The following is a 26,018-nucleotide window of genomic DNA, read 5'->3' on the forward strand; positions in this document are numbered from 1 at the left end:
GGAAATAGCTAAAATACACAATTTCACCAGTCATTTTAGCTAAATGTCATGGTTTAGTGAAACAGCTCTCTTTTTTAAGCACCTTCTTCCACCCACAACTATTCATAGTTAAACTTGTTGAATGGGAGAGAGAACTCATCTGCCAGTAGTTTCAAAGGTTGTCTGTTTCCTTTTAGTAAATAACCAAATTATGATTCAATTATCTAATGTAGCTAGTAATCTAATTTTTTTTAAAAGCCTGTAAATATGTACAATAGTCTTTAAAAATCAGGTCTTGCAAAAGTTCTCTCTCCTCCTTTCCTAGGATGACGTCCCCACCAATGTTTTTGAGGACCCACACCACTATTCCACGATGCCCTCCATTCATCCTGCACAGTAAGGCCACAGGAATCTGGATACTTTCGTAACTAAAATCACATTATCCTCCACCTGAAATGCCTATGGCCATACTTGTCCTTCAAGTCAAGCTCAAGCCTCACCTGTAAGAAACCTTTCTAGATCCCTCTGGCCCAAACCAATTACCTTCTCCTCTCAACTGCTATCCTGCCTTCTCAAACTTTGACGTCAACAAAGATCATCAGAGGATCTTGTTAAAATGCTGATTCTGATCCAGTTGATCTGGGGTGGGGCCCAAGAGTCTGCATCTCTTACAAACTCCCAGGGAATAGCAAGCCTATGCCCGTCATTTAACAATTACTCATGACTTGCCTTGCGATCTCTTAAATTGCTACCGTGCATCATCACTTTACCATCCATATCTCTGCAGCCTATCTCCCGAGCTAGACTGTAAACTCATTGGGATGTCATCCTCTTTTGCATCTTTCCTTAAGATTTCGTCTGCTGCAGGTGCCTTACTATTTATTAGCTTTCTATTGATTGCTAACAATGACAGCCTTTGAGTTACAAAGAATGTGTTTCAGGTTATCAGTATAGAAAAAAAACTTATCAGGTTAAATCTTCCTGATTAATCATTTTTCCCAAAGACTTAAATTCAGTCTCCAAATCACCTTGAGACAGAGCTAACAAACCAGAGAAGCCGCTCCAGCAAACTCTGGTAACTGCCTGCCCAACGTCATTCTCTCACTTGTTTCTTGCTGACAGAACGCCTATTTCTGATCAGGCATCCATTCCTCCCTCTCGCAAGGGACACAGGAGACACGACCCAATTTCCAATTCCAGGAGTAAATCCTGACTGAGTCTAAGCCGCTCCTGATAGTTCCATTCCTCTTGCCAGTGACTGACGTAGGCCTAAGTGTGTGACCCAGTTCCAGTCGACAAGGCAGAGTCTCCTGAGAAAAGTTTCTTGCTCTTAAGACAGAGCCACCAGAAGAGGAAACCCCTGGATGTGAGACTGTGCCTGCTGAAGACAACCTGACAGCAGCCTGAGGCTGCAATCAACACTGAAAGAGGACAGAGCCAAGAGAATCACAGGGAAGGGCGCCAGAGCCTGCCTCGACACACGGGGCAGTCCTCCCACTACGGTCCTCGCTAAACCCGTTTCCCCAGACGACCTGAGCGAGAGTTTTCTGTTCTTCACAGTCATAAGCATCCAAACCAATAACACGATTTACCTCCAACTAAGACCAGCAGGAAAACTGAAAATCTTTAAGTGGGGTGAGAAATGAAAAAAAAAGGAAACTCTCAATGTAAGTTAACGGAGACATGATCGCCATGCAGGCCTCTGGTTTGTTCACAATTAATTCTGTTTTCCACAGGCTGCCACTCAGACTTTCGCTCTAGGATTCAGTGATCTGAGGAGCATTTGCCACTGAAGTTCAAGCTATGGGCTCTCTTTCCTCACAGAACATCTTACAGGACACCTCCTTGCCTGGGACCCAGACACATGTATTCAACATGCAACCCATATGTACTGAGGACCTACTATCTCCCAAGCACGGGGAGCTGGCACCAGGGAAACAACTGTGAACAGGACAGATAAGCCTGACCTCATGAAACTCAGACTTTTGTGGAAGGAACAGATAATAAATATACCAAGTTAAAAATTGTAAACTGCACTAAGTGCCTAAAGGGAAACAAAGTACTGAGAGAGAGGACAAGAAGCACCTCCTTTAGAAAAGATGGTTGTAAAAGATCTCTTAGCCCTAAAGAAGGAGAAGGAGCCAGCCGTGCAAAGGGCCAGGGGGACTAGACTGCTTGAGCACAAGAGAAAGTGGTGGTGGCAGGGCCAGATCAATTTCTAGACCAAATTAAGGAGTTTGAATCTTATGCTTAAAGAGGGAACAATTTATTCATTCATTTAACAAATGTTTACCAAGGGTCTACTGTGTAGAATGAGATCATTTAACACAGCGATGAGCAGCAAGGACTCTGGGAGAAGAACGCCTGGTTTGCTATGTGCGTTCTTCTGCTTAACCACGTGTGCGACACTGGGCACGTTACTTAACTTCTTTGGAACTCAGTTTCCTTACATGTGAAATGGGGAATAATACCTACCTCAGAGTTATCATGAGATTAAATGAATTAATATATGAAAATCTCTTAAAATATTGCCCAGTGCCTGGTAAATACTCACTAACAAGGTACGTGCAAAGTAGAGAACACATTCCTGACTTCACGGAGCTTGGGGGGGACGGAGCTTGCGGGGGGACGGAGGGGCGGATAGTACCAGGGAATGGGGTAGTGGGATACCACTGAAAGGTTTTGGTGGGTAGGGCCAATAAGGCCAAAATCCAATTTCTATTTTAAAACAACAAATAACGGAAATAACGGAAAGCAGGTTGGGTGGGGGTAAAGGAGCTGATGAATAATGGAAGCTGGGAGACCTACCTCTGGTCCCACTGACATGTATGTGGCTTGGACTGGGCAGAGGCAATGAAGATGGAAAGAAAGGCATGGATTAAATTGAATTAGGAAGGTACGATCCTAAAGACTTGTGGATGGTTTGGACGCAGGAAGTCAGGGAAAGAAAAAAATCGAATAACTCCTAGATTTCTGGTTTGAGCAACTGGGTAGAGGGAAAGTTAAGATGGGGGTGAGGATGTGCCTATACTTTGCTGGAGGACAGAAAGGGAAACCCCTTCAAGAGATACCAACCACAGAGCTGTAACCTCGGGTTGAAGACACTTCTCAGACTGGGAAGGCGAAAAACCAAAAAGAACATTATTCACCTCAGGGCAGACTTGGGGAGAAGTCCAGACAGGGGTATTAACTTTATACTCCTCTGCACTGTTTTGCTTTTCTTTCTTTTTAGATTTAAGAAAATTAAAAAGAAAATGTTCCAAATGTTTACACATGATAATCTTATTACTGTCCCTCATCACTGCCAAAATATTAAACTGCTTTAATACGAGAGAACTTCTTTTGAATTCTTCATATTGTTTGAAAAACTGCTGAATGCAAAGCAGCCACTCAAAAGCCGCTAGCTGAAAGAACGCAGGGAATCAAGGACAGTTGAGAAAGATCCTCCTGAGCGCCTCTGTTGTCTGTCACACATTTGAAGGATATGCTGAACATGAAAACAAAGGCTCTAAACTGCACTAAAATCACATCTGAAATGTCTCAGCCAGGATCATTTGTTAAAACAAAGTGTCACATATACAATAACCAGACTTTCCATCCAAGCGCAAGGACCATAATGAAAACAGCAAGTTCGCTGGAATGTTTACATTCACTCATCAAAATCTATTATCCCTTCAGAACAAATTATAAGCCATATAATTAAAACTACTGAATGACAAGGGGAAAAAAAAAAAAGATGGCCAAGATCCTGTTTCCTGTCTGGATCCACCTTGATCCTACTCCTTGTAAGAATCAACTACAATGAAGGAAAATGCCACCAAAACTGCCTGGAAACAAGCAACCACTGAATTGAGCAGTTGATTTCGCACTCCACACGCACTGTACGAAAGTGTTGGACATATATTCATCCTCACAATAACCATACGAAGTTAGGGACTGTTTTCCTCTGTTTTCAGATAAGGAAATTGAGATCTAGAGAAACTAAGTGACTTGCCACAGGTCACGCAGCCAAGGAGACGCAGAGGTCAAGTCTGAACTCTGAGGTCCACGCCATCAACCACGTCTACAGTTTCTAACATCAAGGTGAGAAAGGATTCTGGAATCTCACCTGCTCAGTGTCATGATGCTTAGGGTACAACCACTCATATGGACATTACTATCAATATAAGATAAGTCACCTGAACGACAATCGATACAATACGATCCACAAATGTTATTGTCAATTTTCTTGTAGCCATTGTAAAAAAAAGAAAAAAGAAACAGGTGAAATTCATATACATAATATTTTTACTTAATCCAATATATCTAAAAATATTATCATTTCAACATGAAATCAACATAAAAAGTTATTACATTCTTTGTACTGAATCTTTGAGATCTGACGTATATTTTATATTGAGAGTACATCTCAATTCAAACTAGACACGTTGCAAGCGCTCAGTAGCCATATATGGCTAGTGGCTAGCATAATGGACAGCACAGGTCCAGAGAGAAGCCTCTGAACCAACACCAAGGTCACCAAGAGGAGGTACCAAGGTCATGTACCTGCCTCACCAACTCCACATTCAAGCTCTCAGAAATTTATTCGTATTTTCAAACAAATTTTAACAAGTTTGTTTCTCTGGCTTCCCAAACCACAACAGATTACAACAGAAAATTCAGGGAAACAGGGCTGCATCAAGAGAGCCAAGTTGGCAAAGGAAGAAACAGAAAACACACACGCACCCATGCGTGCACACACACAAAGGAGAGCTAGGTTTGAAAAGAATAACAGCTGAGGCCATTTAGCAGAAAGGCAAAAAAAATAGTCTTACAACCTCAATACTTCCCGAGGCCACTGCTGCATTACTGAAGGCGTATTCAGAATGCTGACATTAATTGGCATTTAAGGATTTTAAGACGTCAAGGAAGCATTAATATATTTTAGAAATATTTTCCTTTAAAATCAATTTGAGTACTCTCTGTACTATTTTTGCAATTCTTCTATGAATCTAAAATTTTTCTTAAGTTCTAAAGTTTATTTTAAAAAAATCAATTTGAGGCTTCTGGCATGGCCAAGTACTTTGGATAGGATCAAACCTCTGCTCCCATAAGGATAACTTCTAGACAAAAGCAGCCACCCAAAGGCACTGGAGAGGGAACAAAGCAGGCAGCTGGTGGAGGGGAGCTGACACTTGGAAGAAGGGAAATACGCTGGACAAGCATCCCCAATTTTTATTTTGTACCCTTGTGCCATGCAGGGCAGCTGAAACTCCAATGGAAAATTCAGAGCTCTGCTGGCTTGAAGAGCGAGAGGACAAAGTTCAGGGCAACCATCACAGCTGGAAATAAGGTAGAACACCACCAAAGAGAGAGTCAGAGAGGGGGAGCCCTAAAATCCGTATAAAACGCCATCAAATCTCTGGCTGATCCCTGACACGCACATGCACAGGACAGACCCAAGCAGGCCGGCTAAAAGAACCTAACTGAAACTGAGCTGCCACCCACCACGGGAAACCGGGGTCTGCAGCTTGAGTTCAGCCAAGTTAACTACCTGCTTTAAAAAAGAAAAGAAAGAAAAGCAATACTCTTCAGAGGAACATAACAAAATCCAGAGTTTCTATGACTTGTCATTCACAATATCCACAATACAATCCAGGGTCTGGCCCGGTGGCACAGGGGTTAAGTGCGCATGTTCTGCTTCAGCGCCAAGGGTTCACCGCTTCGGATCCCGGGTGCAGACATGGCACCACTTGTCAAGCCATGCAGTGGTAGGCGTCCCACATAGAAAGTAGAGAAAGATGGGCATGGATGTTAGCTCAGGGCCAGTCTTCCTCAGCAAAAAGAGGAGGATTGGCAGCAGATGTTAGTTCAGAGCTATTCATCCTCAAAAAAAAAACAAAATACAATCCAAAATTATTCCCCATAAGAAGAAAAAGGAAAAAATCACCCACTCTCAAGAGAAAAAATGATCAAGGAGACACACCCCAAAATGACCCACATGCTACAAATTGCTACAAAGACTTTAAAATAGTCATTCTAACTATGCTCAAGGACATAAAGGAAAATATGCTCACAATAAAGGAAGCTAGGACACCTAAGTAGAGAGAGAGATCACCAAAAAAACCCAAAATGTAAATTCTAGAATTAAAAAATACAATATCTGAAAATGTCTTAAAAATCACTAGAAGGGCTTAACAGTAGAATAAAGAAAAGTGAGAAAAGAGTCTATGAATGTGAAGACAGATCCAAAAATTACTCAATCTAAAGAAGAGAAAAAAACAAATAAGTGAAAAAAATCAACAGAGCCTCAAAGACTTATGGGAAAATAGGAAAAGGTCTATATTTTTAATTAGAGTCTCAGAAGGAGAGGAAAAATAGAATGAGGCAAAAAAATTTTCAAGAAATAATGGCCAAACTTTTCCCAAATAAAGACAAATTTACAGATTCAAGAAGTCTCATGAACATCAAGCAGGATTAATAAAAAGAAAGTCACACCTATGTATATCATAATTAAAATGTTAAAAGGCAAAGAAAAGGGGCCAGCCCTGTGGCATAGTGGTTAAGTTTGACACACTCCACTTCAGCAGTCCAGGGTCCACAGATTCAGATCCTGGGTGCAGGCCTATACCACTTGTCAGCCATGCTGTGGAGGTGACGCACATACAAAGTAGAGCAAGACTGGCACAGATGCTATCTCAGGACGAATCTTCCCCAGCAAAAAAAAAAGCAAAGGAGAAAATTTTTAAAGTAGTTAGGAAAAAAGCCAAACACACTGCATACAGAGGAATAACAATTTCAATGACAGTTGAATTCTCAACAGAAATAAGGGAGGCCAGAAAACACGGAACAACATTTTTAAAGTGCTGAAATATAAACAACAAAAATCACTCTAAAATCTTTTTTTTTAACAGTATCATTTCTATTCCTTTTTTTTAAAGATTTTATTTCTCCTTTTTCTCTCCAAAGCCCCCCGGTACATAGTCATGTATTTTTAGTTGTGGGTCCTTCTAGTTGTGGCATGTGGGATGCCACCTCAGCACGGCTTGATGAGGGGTGCCATGTCCGCACCCAGGATTCGAACCAGTTAAACCCTGGGCTGCCGAAGCAGAGCACAAGAACTTAACCACTCAGTCACAGGGCGGGCCCCGGCTCTAAAATCTTACATCCAGCAAAAATATCTTTAAAGAATGGAAGTGAAATCAAGAGATTTTCAGATAAAACTATGCAGAATTTGAATGTTTGACATTTAAATAAATGAGTTAATTTCAGGAATATAGAGAACTAATTTGTATTTATTATATTAAGGCATGACTATATTATTAAAAAAATAAACATGTGCCTTTACAATTAGTTATCCTCACTTTGGTCATATCTAAAATATGTACCTCAAACTTTTTCATTGTCTAGGGCTCATTCTTTTAACATCTTCTAACCAAAGATAAATTCACTAACTGGCAGTATCCCCTTGTTTATCAGCTGAAGATAAATACATCAGGGGGATGGGTGAAATTCTTACATAAGTCAAACTCCAGCACTTTCCCTAAGGGCAGTTTAAAGATACACGTGTCGAAATACACGTGTCGTAAAGAGTCCTGGGAGAGAACAAAGCAATTAAATGTGCAAAAACTACTCTTCCTCCCCATCTGGACTTATGGCAGCTACCTAACTTCAGTGGGTGAGAGCTGTTTCTCTTTATCAAGCTCCCAGACCAATTTTAACTAGAAATTCTATCAAGACTTCAGCAGTAGAGTCACAAATCCAATTTTCTCCTTTGTAAAAAATCTAAATTCTCCAGAAAGTTCTTTTTTAAGAGATTACACTTTAGGTAAACAAAAGGAAAATAAGGAATTCAGAGGACAAATGAGATATGTGAGGAACCTTAAAAGCAGAATTACATGATACGGTTACACACAAAACATTAGCTATAAAGACATACATCACAGCATTGTTTAATAGCTAAATTTTGGACCTCTAAATGACTAAGAAAAGTGGCTTAATGATGACAATGATCAATGAAAAACTGCAATCAAAAATACTACAGAATATTTTAATATAAAATATCAGCACTCCATAAACATATGAATGAGTGAATCTGTCTCTGGTGTTTCATTTTGGATTATCGATGTTTAAAATTTTCATTAAAGTATATTACAAAATAAGTTTATTTTAAAACTATATACTCAACAATGGATTGCATCTGTGGAAAGTTAACATTCAGAATTCTTGACTACTTTTTTTTTTTTTTTTAAGATTTTATTTTTCTTTTTTCTCCCCAAAGCCTCCTGGTACATAGTTGTCTATTTTTAGTTGTGGGTCCTTCTAATTGTGGCATGTGGGACGCCGCCTCAGCATGGCTTGATGAGTGGAGCCATGCCTGCACCCAGGATTCGAACCAGCGAAACCCTGCGCCGCCGAAGCAGAGCGTGCAAACTTACCCACTCGGCCACAGGGCCGGCCCCAAGAATTCTTGTCTATCTTCTTGGCTCACCTAAAACAAATTTCAAATATCTAAATAGAACAAGAGAGCATGTTTATTGTTGAAATTTTTTACTTACCATTTCAAGGCACAGATGCCTTAAATATGATAAAGGAAAATTCTAACTTAGAATAGTTCTGTATCTGTTTTATTTTAGACACAACAAACAAAATCTTCCCTTTATTTTTCAGGAAACACAATATATTCTTTCTGGTCAAAGAATTCACTTGAAATATTTTTCATTTCTGTGGCAAACTGCCTCCATCAACACTGAGAATTTTTATTGGCTCCATTTATATTTGTTTTCTAATAAACTGCTTCTAATTATGAGAATTTAGTTATCTGGATCTGATTTTGAAATCTCAGGTCTCAGCTTTCTGTCTGTGCCTCAACACCCAACACAAAGACTACTTTGGTACAGAAAATAAATCTGAACTAGACTGGACGCCCCTCCTGAGAAACACCCACTTTACAAATGAGAACAACTCAAACCTGGTCTTCCAGTTACAGAATTTGAAGATTCTAGACTTCTAAAACCATCTGTTATTAAGTTGAGATCAATGGCTATCTATCTAGTGAGCAGCTAGTCATAAAACCCAAATTACATGTCTCAAGTTCCGTAATTGAATTACTATTTTTATCTTCGGCATTTTACTATGAGGTAATATAGAATACAACACCATATTTACTGATTTAATGAGCTGTCTTCTATAAAACAGGATTTGTGTTAGGTGGGAGATATAAAAGATGAAGAAAACAGTCCCTGATGCCTGATCTGGAATTCACACCGCAGCCTGGAACAAAGGTATGATGGAAAGTGATTCCAATGAGCGGCAGAATATGCAAATGAACCAAATGCTCCAGTGGGAGGGTGACCTCTGTGAGGGAGCAGCAACGAGGTCAGAGACGGATGCAGAAGACGTCTGCACTCAACCTGCGAGGGCATTTGGTTTCATGAACTGAAACCCTTGAAACGACATGTTAAGCTAAACTTTTTACAGAGTTAGTTGTATTCCAAAATATTTCTAAGAAGATATGCCATAAAGGTGTATTATTCTCTTCAGAAGCACAGCACATTCAAAAGTGCCTGAATGTCCTGGCAGGCTTGCAAAGGGCTCAGAAAAGGAGCACAAAAGCTGAAAACAGTTATTGTCAGTAAGAAGGCTTTTGGGGAGCTTTTAAAAGTCCTTATTCGAGAACAACATGTGCTTTGGCCAGAAACAGGAGATTTACTCCTCCAGTCTGTTCCACTACAACATCTATAAGCACCCAATCAGAAGAATCCTCTTACCACTTGGCCACACTGAGACCTGATTTAATAGTTAAAAAACAAATAAACCAAGAAAATACGAAATAAAAACAGATGTTTCTTACACAAGACCAACACGAGTCTAGCCTCACAGTAAAAACGTGAGAAAAAAAGACTTACGGATAAAACCAACTTAAAAAAAAAATCGGTGATAGGAAAATAACAACAGGGTCAAGAACCTGAAGAAACTAACATATTTACAACCTTCCCTCAAAGAGACGCAAACGCAACTATTCTTTATACATAAAGCAGAGTCATTTTTACTTCTGCTTGTTTTAAAGAAAGATTTCTTGTTAATGGTTTGCTGGTGTTTGTTTTTTTTAAGGGACAAAGGAAGGCAGATCATAGGACTAATCAGTTTGGTAACCTTTTAAGTGAGCCAAAAATTAAAAAAATTTTTAAAAAAACAAAATGAAACAAAAAAAAACCCAGATCGAAAAGCACTGGCTGATCCCTCAGCTCTGCTAAGAAAGTTTATATGTGACTTCACTCCTGGATCACACGTCTATATTTAGTTTCTACCTAATATGGATAAAGTCCTGAACTAACAGCCATTTCCTCTCTCCACAAAAAGAAACTTCCTTGCTTTTTTTCTATCAACAATGCAAAGATTAGTGTAGGCTCCTCTGAAGGGAGAAGTTAAAAAAAAAAAAAAAAAAGGAAAAAAGAACACAGAGAAAAATATTAACAATTCAGTGTGTGATTTTTGTTAAACTTGGGCTGCTCTGACGCTTCTTAACTGGAAAACAATCCTAAAATCAAATATGTGATGTTCCAGTCAAGTTCCTTAACAAGTTTACAAATAAATCCTTTCAAGTATTTTACAAAATACTAATTAACCAGGCCCCCAAAATGCACAGAGGTGAGGTAATGGAAATTTTACAGTTTCCTTTCAAATTTAACCAAGAGAACTGAAAGCAACCACCTCAGACAACGAACCATCTGGGCTCACTGGTCGTTAGTACGTTCTAGAATTATCCTTAAAGACGCTCAGAATTTTTTTTTTGTTTTTCAGGGTGACTGAAAACAACAAATAGTGAAAACGAAACTCTGGTAGGTAAAAATTCAAGTTTCAAATAGAGGAAAAGAATATAAACAAAGAAAAAAGCTCTTAGCGGTTAAGAGTCAGGCAGAGACCTCGGTACAAATCTGAGTTCTTCCACTGACTGGTCCTGCGACCACACACACGCAACAGCCTCTCTAAACCTCACATGTAAAACAGTATTGACGAGACCGATTTCAGAGTTTATACGAGGATTACACGAGATAACGTATGCAGAGGGCTTGGCGCACCGCGCCTCGACCACAGTAAGTACTGCACGCCATCTATCTCATGACTACTGTTCTAACTTGAACAGGAAAACAAGCACCTACTGTTCATTTTGATGCACCAGCGTACTCTAGCTTACATAGGAAAAAATTGAGTCTCAAGAAGCTTATAACATTATTACAAAATGAAGGATCTTAAAGTCACTTTATGATCCTTACATCGTCTATCAATTACAGCCAAGCTAAAGTTCTGCCATCATCCCATTACGGGATAAGGTGAAAACTTTTTTTAAAAAAACAACAATCTTAGGCTCTAGAAATAAATTAGGAATTAGGAGACTTCAACTCTTTCCACCGCTTACTCCTTAACAATTACTAAGCATAACACCTATAAACCTACAGTAGCTCCATTTCTTCTACTACCAATTAAATAGAAAGAACTTAATCTCTCCTAAACATGTCTGCATTTCCCCGAAAGAAAGCATTAGATAAATGCCAGCTAATATACGACCAGTTCAACTTTCTAAGTGATAGCGTAAAAATCAAAGAATAGTGAAATGCAGTCACCCAGGGTGCTAAGCGAAATATGCATAAGCCAAAATCCCTAAGTCAAAAGTACTTCTGTAGAACCACGAGATCCTACATCTAGATTATTCCTCTTTACTTCTTTTGTGCTCTAAGAAAAAAAAAAGACACAAAGAATAGAAAACCACTCTTACTAATAATGGACTCTCGGCTTTGGCTGCGAGTCCAGAAAAAGCCGCTGAGGCAGGTGGTCTCAGACGGCAGAGTCCAGTCTCACTGTCCTTCAGTTACCTAATAAGCGTCAACAGGATCATGGTTCACTGAAGTTAATTCAGGAATAAATTCCAGTCTAATCTTAGACTTTTTTGTACTAAACCTGATCTTCTGATAAAGAATGGGAAGTCCTCCGCCTATTTGTAGTGGCAGCCTGGCACATGCTCCTCTAAGGAACATCTTGGAGACTGAAACAACATTTACTGAATATATAAACTAACCATGGGTCAATGCAATCTTAACTCGGCATTCCCGAAGACCTACGGAAGAATAATAAGCAAACCCAGCCTACTAGTGTCTGACGTGTCTACCTGTCGAAGTGCTTTTTTTCTTACAGTAACTCTTTTACTGTTTACAAAAGCCCAAGATGTAGATACTATTACCCCACTGGGGACACTAAGGCAGCTGGTAAAAGGTAGAACCAGGACTGAAAACTGAAACACAGTATACACGGCTTCAGAGTTCACACTCTCAACCACACTGCCACAACCACGTAACACAAAGATCCAGTCTTCCAAATGATAACTTAATTGCCTACTTGAAATATTAATTCCAACAATCTTCAACTCTGAAATAGACTATTTCAGTGCCCACACAGGGAATACGAATGATATTTCAAGTCAACAATCATCCTCTGGCTCTGACTTTGGGATCTCTGATCTCAAATATTACAAGAGAGAACTTTTATAAGCAATACCAAGACAACACCAGAATCCAGCACAGGGGGCCCTGCAGAGACATGAGGATAACGACTGCAACTCTTCATCTCAGCGGCTGTCAAACCACAGCCTCAGGGCCAGAACAGTCATAGACCGTCCCTCCAATCTTCCTGATTTAGCAAGGAAGAGAAAGTAAATCTGTTCATTTCTATCTAACATAAGGGTCATTCTGAGGCACTAAATCAAAACAGCAAATATGAACTGAGCCCAAAGATTTGCATCATCCTCTCAGCCTATTTCTCCGGTTTCTTATACAAAGATTGACATGAATTTAACAGGCATTTGCTTTTCCCCAATCATATGATCTTTTATTTCTTCTTTTCACACCAGCTTCCAGTGGAATCAACCCTGTGCAAGGAAAAAAAAAACTCCTGTATATTCCTTCACCGAACTTTTATTGAAGAAGAAATGAGTTCACACAACTAATGCCATTAACACAGTGCCTGGCACAGAGAAAATGCCCCATAAGCCGGCCCCGTGCCTGAGTGGTTAAGATCGCACGTTCTACTTCGGTGGCCCAGGGTTTTGCCGGTTCAGATCCTGGGAGCAGACATGGCACTGCTCATCAGGCCATGCTGAGGCAGCATCCCAAATGCCACAACTAGAATGACCCACAACTAAAACATACAACTAGGTACTGAGGGGATTTGGGGAGAAAAAGCAGGAAAAGAAAAAAAAAAGATTGGCAACAATAGTTAGCTCAGGTACCAAAAAAAAAAAAAAGAAAGAAAATGCCCCATAAATGTTTACATTAGTTCAATTAAATATGAAATATTCTTCTTTATATTTTCTTCTCTTATGCATTTGGGAAATGAAACAGAAAAGTAAGTTAGTGGGAGTAAGCATCCATTCTTTTTTCTTTTCTGGTTTTTTTTTTTTTCGGTGAGGAAGATTGTTGCTGAGCTAACATCTGTGCTGATCTTGCTGTATTTTGCGTGTGGGATGTCGCCACAGCACGGCTTGATGAGCAGTGCATAGGTCCGCCCCTGGGGATCTGAAGCAAACTTAACCATTACGCCACCAGGCATTCTACAGATAGACAAACCAAATCTTCCTAGCAGTGAAAAAGGCCTGCCAGTCAGTGAATTATGAGTCTCAGGGGAAATATTTTCCCTTCTAAGATGATGGTGTAGTGCTCCTTCCTACATTATAGCTCTGAAGGCTCATACTTCTTAAAAACGCCTTCCCTTAACATGCACCCCTTTCCAGCTACCAACCCGTCTCTTCTGCACAGCCATCGAGCTGGCTCTGCACACTGACTCCACTCTCCGACTTCCTATTCACTCTTCCACCCACTCGGTTATGGCTTCCCCATCACCACCCCACCAAAGCCGCTACTAGGAAGGTTACCAACGACTCCCAGGCTGATAAACCAAATAGATCCTTATCTTACTTGACACAACTGGTGACTCCTTCCTTAAAAACCTCCCCGAGAGCCAGCCCTGGTGGCCTAGCAGTTACAGTTTAGCAGCCAGGGTTCAGTTCCCAGGGACAGAACCACATCACTCATCTGTCAGTAGCCATGCTGTGGCGGTGGCTCACATAGAAAAACTAGGACTCATAACTAAAATATACACTATGTACTGGGGCTTTGGGGAGAAAAAGAAAAAAAAAAAAGAGGAATATTGGCAACAGATGTTAGCTCAGGGCAAATCTTTCCCAGCAAAAAAAATAAATAAAAATCCCTCTCCTAGCTTCTTTGGTACCTAGCTCTCATGGTTTTCCTCTTCTCATTAAAGCTCTATTGCAACTCCCCCTTGTTCTCCTTTTCCACCATCTTCTGTGTTACGTACCCACTATGTGATGAGAATTCCTCAGAACATGGCCCTGGGCATCTTCTTTACTCTTCACTCATCCACAGAATGATCTCACACAGTTTAAATACTACATAAATAGACAGATCAAGTCCCAGATTTTCTGTCCTGCTGGACTTCTTTCTGAGCATCAGATGTGAATATCCAACTTTCTAGTAGACATCTCCACTTGCCATCTCAGTCATCTCAAACTCAAGTCAAAACTGAACAGCGTCTGCCTCTCCTCCATCTCAGTAAAGGGCATCTCTATCAACCAGTGATTCTAATTAGACATTCAAGTCACTTCTTACACTTCTCTTTCTCATGCAACTCCTCCTTCAATATCTTCTATTGACTCCACTTCCAAAACTTAATTCAAATCCATTCTCTTCTCTCCATCACCACCCTAATCCAAGCCACCATCATGTTCCTTGACTGCAATGGCCTTCAAATAGTTTTCCTTGTTTCCACTCTTGCCTCTCTTCAATTCATTTTCCACAGAGCGGCCAAACTACTCATCTTAAAATGCAAATCGAATCCTGACACATCCTTGCTTCAAGCCCTTTGAGAACTGCTCTTCTCACTAAGGATAAAATTCACATGACATACAAGGACCTCCATGATGGAGCCTATCTGTTCTCACCTACATCTCACTTTTGCTCTCTCTATTCCAGTCACACTCTCGATTTGTTGACTATTTCCAGCCTTTAGATACGCCCAGTCCTCTAGCTTGGAATGCTCTTCCCCTCATTCTTCTCCTAATTATTATTCATCCTACAAGTCATTTCTCAGAGAAGCCCCCACTGAGCTTCCATCTAAATTGGGTTTCCAGCCACTCTTTCTCAAGGCACCTTGTTCTTGTCCTTAATGTTATCACTTACTGTCTTTATTTGTGTATTTCTTTAACATAAACCTCTCCCACTAGACATAGGTTCCAGGAGGTCTTAACATATTCAAATTAACATGTCAAAACTAAACTTCTGATCTCCTCCCCACCAGAACTAGCTCCTCCCACAGCCTCCCCCATCTCAGTTAACGGCAACTCCATCATTCCAGTTGTTTAGAACAAAACGCTCGGAATCATCTTTGACTCCTCTTTCTCTCACATTCCACATCCACTCAGCAGGAAATCCTGCCATCTCCATCTTAGAAATACATCCAGAATCAGACTAGTTCTCATGTCCAAGCCAACATCATCTCTCGCCTGGATTACCAAACAGCCTCCTAATTAGTCTCCCTGCTTCTGCTCTTGCCTCCCTACAGGCCACCCTCCACAAGGCCACCAGCACGTCCTGTTAAACAGAGGCAGCATCCCCTATCACTCTCCATACTCCTTACCCTACTTCATTTTTCTTCACAGCACTTTTCACTAGTAGACATACATTTATTGTTTGCCTCCCCCAACTGCATACGAACACCATAACGTTCACTGACGCAGCCAAGCCACTAGACAGTGCCTCGATATTGTTAAATGATTCCATGAGAGAAGAACAAACACTGCTCCAGCAGGCAGAAGTCGGAGGTGGGGGAGAGAGGCTGGAGAAGCCAAAGATATTTCAAATGAAGGAAACACCAGCAAAAATCCTTCAGGAAGGCAGAGAAGTGCGGGAGGTTCAGGACCAATCTAGCTAGAACAGGACGTCAATCTGCAGCTGGAGGGAGGGATAAGACGGGGACTCAAATTGGGATCACGACCTGAGACTCCAAAACCCAGATCAAGGAGTTTGCGTCCAACTTAATAAACTAGAGACAGTCGGATCCATTTACGGTTTGAGACAAAAAGTATTGGTTTTATTTTAGGTAGATTAAAACTACAGAATATACCACACAACTAATCGCCGAGGGAAAAAAGTTTCTTTACACAACTGACGCTACAGCACACTTCGCAGATTCAGTGATACTCCCCACCCTTCATCCGTTAGCACACAACCTAACACCTCACTCATCTCCGAGTCAATAATCTCATTTACGTTGCTACATAAACCATTTCTTAAGGTCTTAATTCAACTGAATGTTAAAAAGCACATGAAACAAAAAGTCATTGTATTATATAAGAAAAAGCCAGCACACACCATGACTCATTTACCGACCGTCTGACAGTCTGTTAGGCTGTACCGTGAGCTCCTTGAAGACAAGGCACCTGTTCTTACTCCTTTACCTCCCCAGCACTTCGTGCATGGAAACTATTCAAAGAGCGTTTGCTTCTGTTATGATCCCTGTACTGTGCTCGAGTGCGCCTAGGCAAAGATTGCATCTTATATATCGTCCAACTATAAAATGGGCATACCTTACCTATCGCACAGATAGGGAATGGGAAAATCAATGCTAAAAAATAATTTGGATTTTCAGAAACAGTTTCTCCAAAAGAGCACAAAGCAAGGGGCTTCCTTCAAATCATTTAGTCAATATCCATACTTTGAGCAATTCAAGGTGTTAGCAGATTTCACAACATAAAAGCTTGCTTTCTTCCAGAAAGATCAAACAGGGTAAATGCTCTTTTAGTGCCATTAGTAAGATAAATCCAGATACAATCTGAGTTTCTTTGATAAAATCTAAATACAGTAAATTTTCTTTAAACCAACTCACTTACTACATGTTACACATTCAACTGGGCTTCATTTTCCATTCATTCAAGTGTTCTGCTGTCATGAAGAACACTACAACATTATACATACACTCTCATCAATAATTCATGCAAGTTTATGAAAAAGACTAGAACATATAACAAAATACCAACAGCAGCCATTTCTAGAAGGACGGGTTGTGAGTAATTTTGATTTCATTTGTGCTTTTCTGTGTTTTCTAAGTTGTCTACAGTAAACACATACAGCTTTTATAATTGGAAAAGGACATATTTTTAAAAGAGTATAATACATACAAATGAATATACTAGGAAGCAGAAAGGAAATGACATTCCTTTTCAAACTTAGGGCCAATATTTAAACTAAAACAGACTAAGGTTAGACAATACTTATGCTAAGTCATTTTTTTTGAAAGTATATTTGCAATCGGGGTCCTGCTGACAACTACAAAGTGTAAATAAAGTCTATGTTATTGATGACTAGCTATAGTTTTTACATGATTTGATGAAGAATCCACTATCCTAAACATTTTTAAATCAAAATTTAGACTCCTGTATTAACTAAAATATGCTGTAACCCAGAACATCAAGTAATATAAAACTTCACACTCTTCATAAGTTTACGTCTCTGGAGAATTTTCAGTTCAGTCTTGGGCACACGTATGTTCAAGGCCAAAATGTCATTTCTTAAGTCTAATCACCTTTTTTCTCAATTAGTCTACGTAGTCTGGTCTCAAGGCTGCCACGCTGCCATTTTGCTAAGTAGCACACAGCCTAATCTGGTTGTCTTTAGCTTCTAATGAACTTTCACTCTAGTAACCACCACCTTCTCTCCACCTCCAAAATAAAGGCGCCGGCTATTCGAGAAGACGTGCCTGCAACTCACATATCCTTAAAAGCTCTTAATTACTTCAGCTTTCATCTAGTTGTTCAGTTTCGTATTTTCCAACGTTTGTTCAGTTCTCTTCTTTTCTTCTCTCACACATACAAATAAATAGCTATGCTGCGCGCTGGTACAATTCAATACTTAAATTATTACAGATGATTGACATTTTTACAACTATTATAACAAAAACTAAATCCTTTTCATAAGAATGAATTATTTCACATGTAAAGTTGGAAGTAATAATTTTATAAGCAAAGAAACCTGCTATACTGCTTGCTTAGAGCCACACTGGATTTCAGCTTCAAGAAAGAAAAAAAAAAAACCTATGAAACAAATATATGCATGATGAACTCCACAGTCGATACCTGGCCCCGGTTCAAATAGTGTTGCTTCTTCAACATATTAATGCTAAAATTTAAGACACTCCTTGTCCATCGTTGGCATAACTTTGAAATAAAGTCTTATTTATCTACATTAAGTTAGTTTCATAAATTTAGAATAATAGAGTCTCCTGGTTTTATATTTTAAATAAAGGAAAATAGAAACCAAATAAGGCTAATTGCTATTCCCTGTACCAGTACTTGGTACTGAGCGTTGCGGGATAAGAGCCAAGTCTCAAAAAAGACAACAGGAGCAAAAGTTCCAAGAGAATTCACAAACCGATGCCCTGAACTAAACTTAGATGTCTGTTAAATCATACTTGGATGGTGGGTAGTCATGACCTAAATGTTACTTTTCCTTTAGAAACTCCCTTTCCATACAAGAGACTCTCCAACGGGCAAACCCATCCTAACTTACTCCCTTAGTGGATCAAAATCTTAATCCAGGCCTTAATCACCTTCCCATCCTGCCTGACACATTTCCCTTTTATGGACTCACTAATTCCCTACCGAGGAGACACCAGAACACGGAAGCTCCACAGCACTAAGGAAGCAGGACGTGGGAAAGTCTTGCTCATCCTCCTGTGACTGGCTTCTAGGCACCTCTGTAAGCATCCTTCCACACTGTGAGACAGCCAGGTCCTCCGCACTGCCTCTTTCCTATCATTGTTCACAGGCTGTTGGCTTCTCAAGCATTCAGTTGCCTTCGCTCAGAACTCTCCTGTTTCTTCCCCATTTGAGGTCCTTTCCTCTCAGAATTTTACATTTAACCAAAATGATCACCTTGGTCTTTGCCGAGAATAGCATTGTTAGGTCTTCAGCAACAGCTCAGACAAAACACAGCAAGAACCGAGTTCCCAGGAACTTCACATTTTTACATTCATTTCTATCTCCTGAATTTTCCCCTCTGGAAATCTCAAACGAATGGCAAAGCCCTTACATCCAAGGTAACATCAGCTTGATGTTGAGTTAGCTTTTGTTCAATTATTAAAATGAAGTTCTCAGCATCATTTCCTATAGAAACTTATTTCATTTGTCTGTGGGGTTTTTTGTTTTCTGGTCTTTTAAAAAGAGGTTGAGGGGGGCCAGCCCCATGGCCGAGTGGTTAAGTTCTCGTGCTCCGCTTTGGCGGCCCAGGGTTTCTCTGGTTCCAATCCTGGGCATGGACATGGCACCACTGGTCAGGCCATGCTGAGGCGGCATCCCACACAGCACAACTAGAAGGACCCACAACTAGAATATACAACTATGTACTGCGGGACTCTGGGGAGAAGAAGAAGAAGAAAAAAAAAGAGTGGCAACAGATGTGTTAGCTCAGGTGCCAATCTTTAAAAAAAGAAAAAGAGCTTAAAGCCTGCCCTTGAAACAAAACATAAGGAACTCCCTCTTTATACTGGCAAAACAGCTGAGTTTGCCACTAAGGATGGCAGGCTCCATTTGCACCTTGCCAAATGCCACTGGGCATTTGTTGTTGAATAGACAGCAATCCAAAAAATAGGAAAGTGTTGGGAGAACCAACAAGGCTAGGAAAATTGTATATAGTATTAGCAAAAACCTATATTAGGTTTCAAAAGTTTCATCCTCAACTTTTAAAGAATTTGTCTCCCTGGCACTATGGAATGGAATCATTCCTAGTTCCTTCTTCTTTCAAAAGTCTCCATCTATCTATTGTTTCCTGCATAAGGAGCTGACAAATGATGTCAAAACTAACATTCCCTGTCTTGGCTATTCCCAATCCACCTGTTCCTTCCACTTCTTCAGGGTCGAGTGTAAGCCTACTTCCAACTTTCCCCATATCTTCTAGCCCAATTTGATGTAAACCACACTTGACTCCTTAAGCATGTACCACCTTGGATTGTTTTCTTTCCAATAAAACTTATAAACGTAAAGGCAGAAAACGTTTATTAATATTTCTTCTATCTCCCACAGCACCTAACTCAGTATTAGGCACTTAGATCAAGCCAGGAAACGCTTTAAGTCACAGATAATCAGATGCAAGTGACTTTAACGACCATCTAGCCCAAACCTTTCTTCTACACCTTGCTAATAAGAATTATGCTTTACAATCAGAAGCCACCCTTTACTCTTTTAGAACAATGGTTCTTAACCCTTCAGTTAGGAATTCCCAGAAAAAAAGGACTCACATAGAATATTTAAGTAATTTCAAGAATTTACAGAGCCCCTTGAATCCTATTAATGAAGCCCACATTTAAGAATAATACAGCATCATCAACAACAAAAACAGGCGTTGGCTGTGTGCCAAGCACTGTTCCTAATGCTTTGCATAGAGCAGTACATAGCCAGATCACATCTCCCAGCATTCCTTGCAGTTAGAGGAAGCCACGTGATTAAGTTCCCCCAAGTGGCATATGAAAGGAAGACAGGTAGGACTTCCAGGCTGGGGCCCTTAAGAGAGAAGCGCCTCCTCCATATTCTCCACCTCCCACTGGCTGCAACCAGGACTTCTCAGCCACCAGCTCTGACTACTCAGAGGAGGACAAAGCTCTAGGGGTTGGTGGAAAAACAAGCTGGAAAGAGCCTTGGTCCATTAATGACTCTCAGGAGGAAAGCCACCTCGACATCCAGAACAGCCGCCATGGACTGCTAGTGGAGGAAGGAAATAAACTTCCAGCTTATGTGAACCATTGTTTGGGGCATATTATTTATCATGGCAGCTTAGGCTACCCTAATTAATACCCAGAGATTACCAGTTAATCCCCTCAGCAGCCCTATAAAATTGCTATTATTATTATCCTGATATTAGAGGTCAGGAAACCAAGGTACTGAGAACTTAAGAAACTTGCCTGACACACTATTAGAAGACAAATCCAAGCCAAGCAGTCTGGCTCCAGGGCACATGAGAAACCCTGCCAAGTATCTCAAAAGAAACAGTTATGCTTATGTGCTGAGCCACCCCGCACCAGATTAATTTTTCACAACCACCACCCCTATCCCCAGCAGCTCAGTGGCTATTGCCAACAGTGATCATCCCAATTCAAAATGGCACACCAACCACTTTAAATTCTAGCCAATAAAACTAAACTCTGCCAAGAGACGCTTCCTAAAACCCGAGATCAGAAATACCACGTCCTCATCCCAAAGGTCCTAATGGGGGGGTGGAGAAGGCAGCAGCGTCATAAGAGCTGGGTTTATCCTAGCAAAAGAAAACTCCAAAAATCCAGGCTCTTCTCAACCTCTCTCATTTTGTGGTTCAACAGTTAATATTTACTTTTACCCAATACAGCAATCTCAGTTTCCAAATTCTAAACAAAACCAAGAAGAAATACTGGTGGAAAATAAGGTAGATACATGAAAAGATTAGAAGTACTAAATAACAGAGGGAGGTTATAATAGAAAAAAAAGTGAGTAGATAAAACTACATGGGATTTTGGAGGCTGGAGGGTAGGCAAAGCTGAACGAAGGACCAAGGTTTAAGACTCAGACCATCAGGATCTAAATAATTCCCAACTGCAAAGCATGGCAGACACATCTATTGACAGCAAAATGCTCAGCAAGAAGGAAACAATCTAATTCCAACCATTTGCTACTCTCTTGTGTTCCAGGCACTTAAAACAATACACAGACTTCACCCTCAAGGACCTTATTATCTATCCAGCAGGGGGATCTGCATATAAACATGAACATACAAAATGACACACAACTAGCATTTATTTGTTTACTGGGTACTACACACTGTTCTAAGCTTATTACATGCTACATATATTATTCATTTAATCCCATGAGGTTGGCCTGTTAATATCCCAACCGTGCAGATGAGGCACAGAGAGGTTTAAGCAATGTGTCTCAGGACGCACAATTAGTAAGTGGACAAATTGGATTAGAAACGCAGGCAGCGAGCAGTCAGATAAGAGACCTTATGCCCTTGCGAAAGGGTGTGAACTTCACCCTACTTGTCAGTGGTTCCCAACTGGGGCCGCTGAATCAAAATATATACACGGATCAGGTCCCCCGGCATGGGGGAAGAAGGCCTCCCCACGGTTGACGATGGCTGTCTCCGCGAGCCTCTTACTATTGAGAGGGCGTCCTATCCTCTGAGAGGTGGTAAACAAGCAAAAATGGAGAAGTGCTTTATACAGGTGATGGGGAGTCGGAAAACAATACCCCCAAGGAAGGAAATGTAGCTGCAGGTCCAGACAGACTAGTCGGGAAGGTCCTGGGCTATGTCTCCGAAAGCTAAAGCTCCTGAAACAGGTGGGCTCGATACCCCTTCACGCTCAGGTGCTTTCCGTGTACGGAATAGTTTTCTGCTCCTAACAGACACCTCCCGGCACAAAATGAACAGTTTAACACACCGCAGTGGACAACCGCGGCCTCTGCCCCCTCACCACTTTCAAAATAACTATATTTACAAAGGGTAATTTCCCCCATTTGCATTTTCCACCCATAGGTTTTTGAGAAGAAATCAAGAATATTCTTTACCACAATTTACCTGACCCTTTTTTCCCCTTTCAAACAACTGTTCTCATGACCTCAGTACAAAGTTTTGCCTATGCCGAATCATGGGGCAGCAGAAAACATTTCACCTTTTATTTCACAAACGATGAAAATAAGTCTCAGAGAGGGAAAACAACTTGCCCAAGGTAACCCAGCCAGTGAGTAAAGAACTGTGTGACTTGACCCTGGTTCTCTGCCACCAAGCCCCCTGAGAACGGCTTACAACTAGTAGTAAGCAGGACGCTTTTAGGTGGTACAAACATTTTTATTTTAATAGTTATGCACATAACAAATATTTCACCACAACTAACCGATAGCTGCACTGGTGTTATTGCTTAGGGCTAAGCTACGTTTGGTTTTTTGTGAGGATGATTAGCCCTGAGCTAACATGTGCTGCCAATCCTCCTCTTTTTGCTGAGGAAGACTGGCCCTCAGCTAACATCCCTGCCCGTCTTCCTCTACTTTCTATGTGGGACGCCTACCACAGCATGGCTTGCCAAGCAGCGCCATGTCCGCACCCGGGATCGGAACCGGCGAACCCTGGGCCGCCAAAGCAGAGCATGCAAACTTAACCGCTGTGCCACCGGGCTGGCCCCCAAACTACGTTTTTAAAAAAGCAAACTGTATTTAGTAAACACCGATCCAAAACAAATATGGAGAACTGGGAAGGGGTACACTAGTGACTCAAATTTGGGAAAGAATGCACCACACCCCTCTCCTTCTAACTGAAGAGGGTATTAAGCATTGAGCTCTTCCTCTCTAGTTTATATACTTCATTTCCTTTTCTTGTCTTGTTGTATAGGCTAGGAGCTCCAGTATAAAGCTGAAAAGAAATCATTACTAATAGTATCCTTATCTCATTCTACATTTAATGCTACTTCTAAAGTTTTACCATTAAGTATCATGCTTTTTTAGATTTTTAGTAGATACAGTGTTTTTGAATTTATGGAAATTCCTTCCTATTCCTAGCTCAATAAAATTTTTTGAAGATGATCTGTGACCCACCCTTCTCCCTTCCACTCCTCTTCCCTTCTCTTACTTCAGGTTCCTTCCTACCTTGCCTGCACCTTAAAGGACGGTATCTGCCCCCTGAGTAGCTGGGACTCTCAGAAGATATTCTGAGAGTTCTGTAATTGTCTGCTGTTTCCATTCCCTGGACCGAAACACTTCCAAAACTGATAACTGAAAGAAACTCCTCAAACAGGCAATGTTTCGATCACTTGCAGATGGTTTCTTTTCTCCATCTCTCAAACACACCCTTCAATGTCTTCCCTTCTTTAAAATAAAAACTCAAGAGAAGCAGAACAAAATTGTTCTAGATTTCTGTTAACTTTCCAATTCAGAGCCTAGTTCTGAACGAGCTTGCTTAAGCAAGTGACGAATAGAATCTCAAGGATTTTAAAGAAGTTTTGAGGGAGGCAGCTGGATCCAGATGTTCATAACTTCCACTCTCTCTCCTTTGCTAAAATAAAAAACATCAAAGGAAAAGAGAAGGGGATAGGGGTAGCTTTTGTAAGCAAATAAGGCAGAGCCAGGATATAAAAAGTAAAGAGAGCCTCGTTAAAGCCCAGGCAAGTTTCGAATTCTGTCCCTCGCCCGTTTTCCTGTCAAAAAAAAAAAAAAGGCACCATGTCCCGAGGCCGCCCCGCCAAGGAGCAGCCAGGACGTTGCATCATGCAAACCCTCGGAGTCCGAGAAGCCAGAACCCAGATGGTGAGAGAACACGAAGGCAGGAAAGCCCGAGCTGGGAATCTCCGTCGTTCCCGGAGGCCCAGGAATGTCTGCTCTTTTCTCAACCTTTTTCTTAAGATTGCATCGAAAATTAAAGTTACCGTTTCAGAGCAGCGGGGGGTTAAACCGTTCTTCTAGAAGGCGTTCCAAGAAGTCGAGTTCGCCGTCTCCCGACGGGCCCCAGGCTGGGGCTCCGGGAGAGGTGGGCTCGGGGGTCTGAGCGCCGGGGGGTGGGGGGCGGTGACAAGACCCGCCCGCCCTGCTCCCACCCGCACGGGGACGACCGCCTGGCGCCCGCGCCCGCCGCCCCGGGGACTGGCTTTCCGGGGTCCCGGTGCACCCGGCTCCCTCGACGCGCCCTGGGCGGGAAGGCGCGGGGGCCGGGACAATGGGCCGGGGCGCGGCGGGCGAGCGCTCACCTTGACGAAGAGCTCGATGATGGGCTCTTTGTCCTCCTCCTTCAGCCCGTTCAGCGGCATCGACAACGCCATGGCCGGCTCGGCGGGGCTCCGCGGACGGCGGCGGCGGTTGCTGCGGGCTGCTCTGGCTGCGGGTTCCGCCGCGCGGCGCCTCCCTGGACCGTCCCGGCGTCGAGCTCGCCTCCCCGCGGATGCTCAGCGCCGACCCACGCCCCGCGCGACTCCCAGGCGGCCGCAGCGCCCGCCGCTTCTAGCCGTGGGGCGGGACAGGGGCGGGGGCCCGGGGGCGGGGCCTCGCTGGGGGCGGGGCGTCTCTGCCTCTCCCGAGCAAATAGGACAGCCGGAGCCCAGGGGGCGTGGCCTCGGGCGGGGGCGGAGGAAGGCCCGCTCGGGCGGCCCAGGGGGCGTGCCCGTGCCTGGGGCGTGGCCTTCACGGGGCGGCAGGAGGCTCGGGCTCCGGCGGGCGGTGGGCGGGGCTCCGGGCCACGCCTCCCGAGGGGGCGGGAGGGAAATTCCCCGGGGGCCAGAGCCTGACACCGCCTCCCGCCGCCGCGCGGGCGCGTCCTCGCAGCTGTCGCTGGCTGAGCGCCTGGTGACCTCATGCCTTCGGCCGGCCTGGGAGGCGGGAAGGCGCCTCGTGCCCTCTCCCGGGACTCATCGCCCTTTCCCGGAGCGGCCACCTCCCCAATTCCTCTATTGGGCAGAGCTGCCTATTCCAGAACAACTTTTTGGAAAGTTTTCATCCCCTTAGAAACACCTTTTTTTTTCCCTCCTCTGAATCTTTCGTTTTTCCCTTTGACTTTCTACTCACTTCTATTTGGGGAGCCAGCGTATTAACAAGTATTTATGAGGCCCTGCTGTGTTCCAGGCTCCGGGTGATAAACTGTATGGACAGGAGCCCTCTCCTCCCAGAGCCAACAGTTTCTGAACTGCAACCCCAGTGCTTGAAGGCTACGGAGGACTCCCAAGCCATTGTCGGTGCTGTTCCTCCTGCCTGGACCAATTTTTCCCCCGTTCACCTGGCGAACGAGTGCGCATCAGAATCACACCTGGGTGCTACAGCTGGACCTGCTTCATCCAATTCTCTGATTGTCCTTCGGGGAAGGGAGAAATTCACATTGTAACGAGCACCAGGACAATTTTGATGTAGGTGGTCATCGAACCAGAAAAACTGCCCTGGGTTTTCAGTCCCTGAGGTCAGAAGCTGTAATACTCTGAGCCAGGCACCTGGTGAGCACCTG

The 26,018-nt window shown here is 42.3% G+C and overlaps 1 protein-coding gene across 1 annotated transcript in view; it reads right to left on the reverse strand.

Moving 5' to 3' along the window:
- The window catches only part of CLIC4 (chloride intracellular channel 4), a 64,787-nt gene extending 39,592 nt beyond the window's left edge, over window positions 1–25,195 (reverse strand). Inside the window, exon 1 of the mRNA XM_070610685.1 lies at window positions 24,778–25,195. Within this exon, the coding sequence (XP_070466786.1) occupies window positions 24,778–24,849 (72 nt within the window). The 5' untranslated portion in view covers window positions 24,850–25,195. The remainder of the gene's footprint in view (window positions 1–24,777) is intronic.
- Between the last annotated feature and the right edge of the window lie 823 nt (window positions 25,196–26,018).

This window comes from Equus przewalskii, chromosome 2, assembly GCF_037783145.1.
Source record: "Equus przewalskii isolate Varuska chromosome 2, EquPr2, whole genome shotgun sequence".
Classification (NCBI taxonomy): domain Eukaryota; kingdom Metazoa; phylum Chordata; class Mammalia; order Perissodactyla; family Equidae; genus Equus; species Equus przewalskii.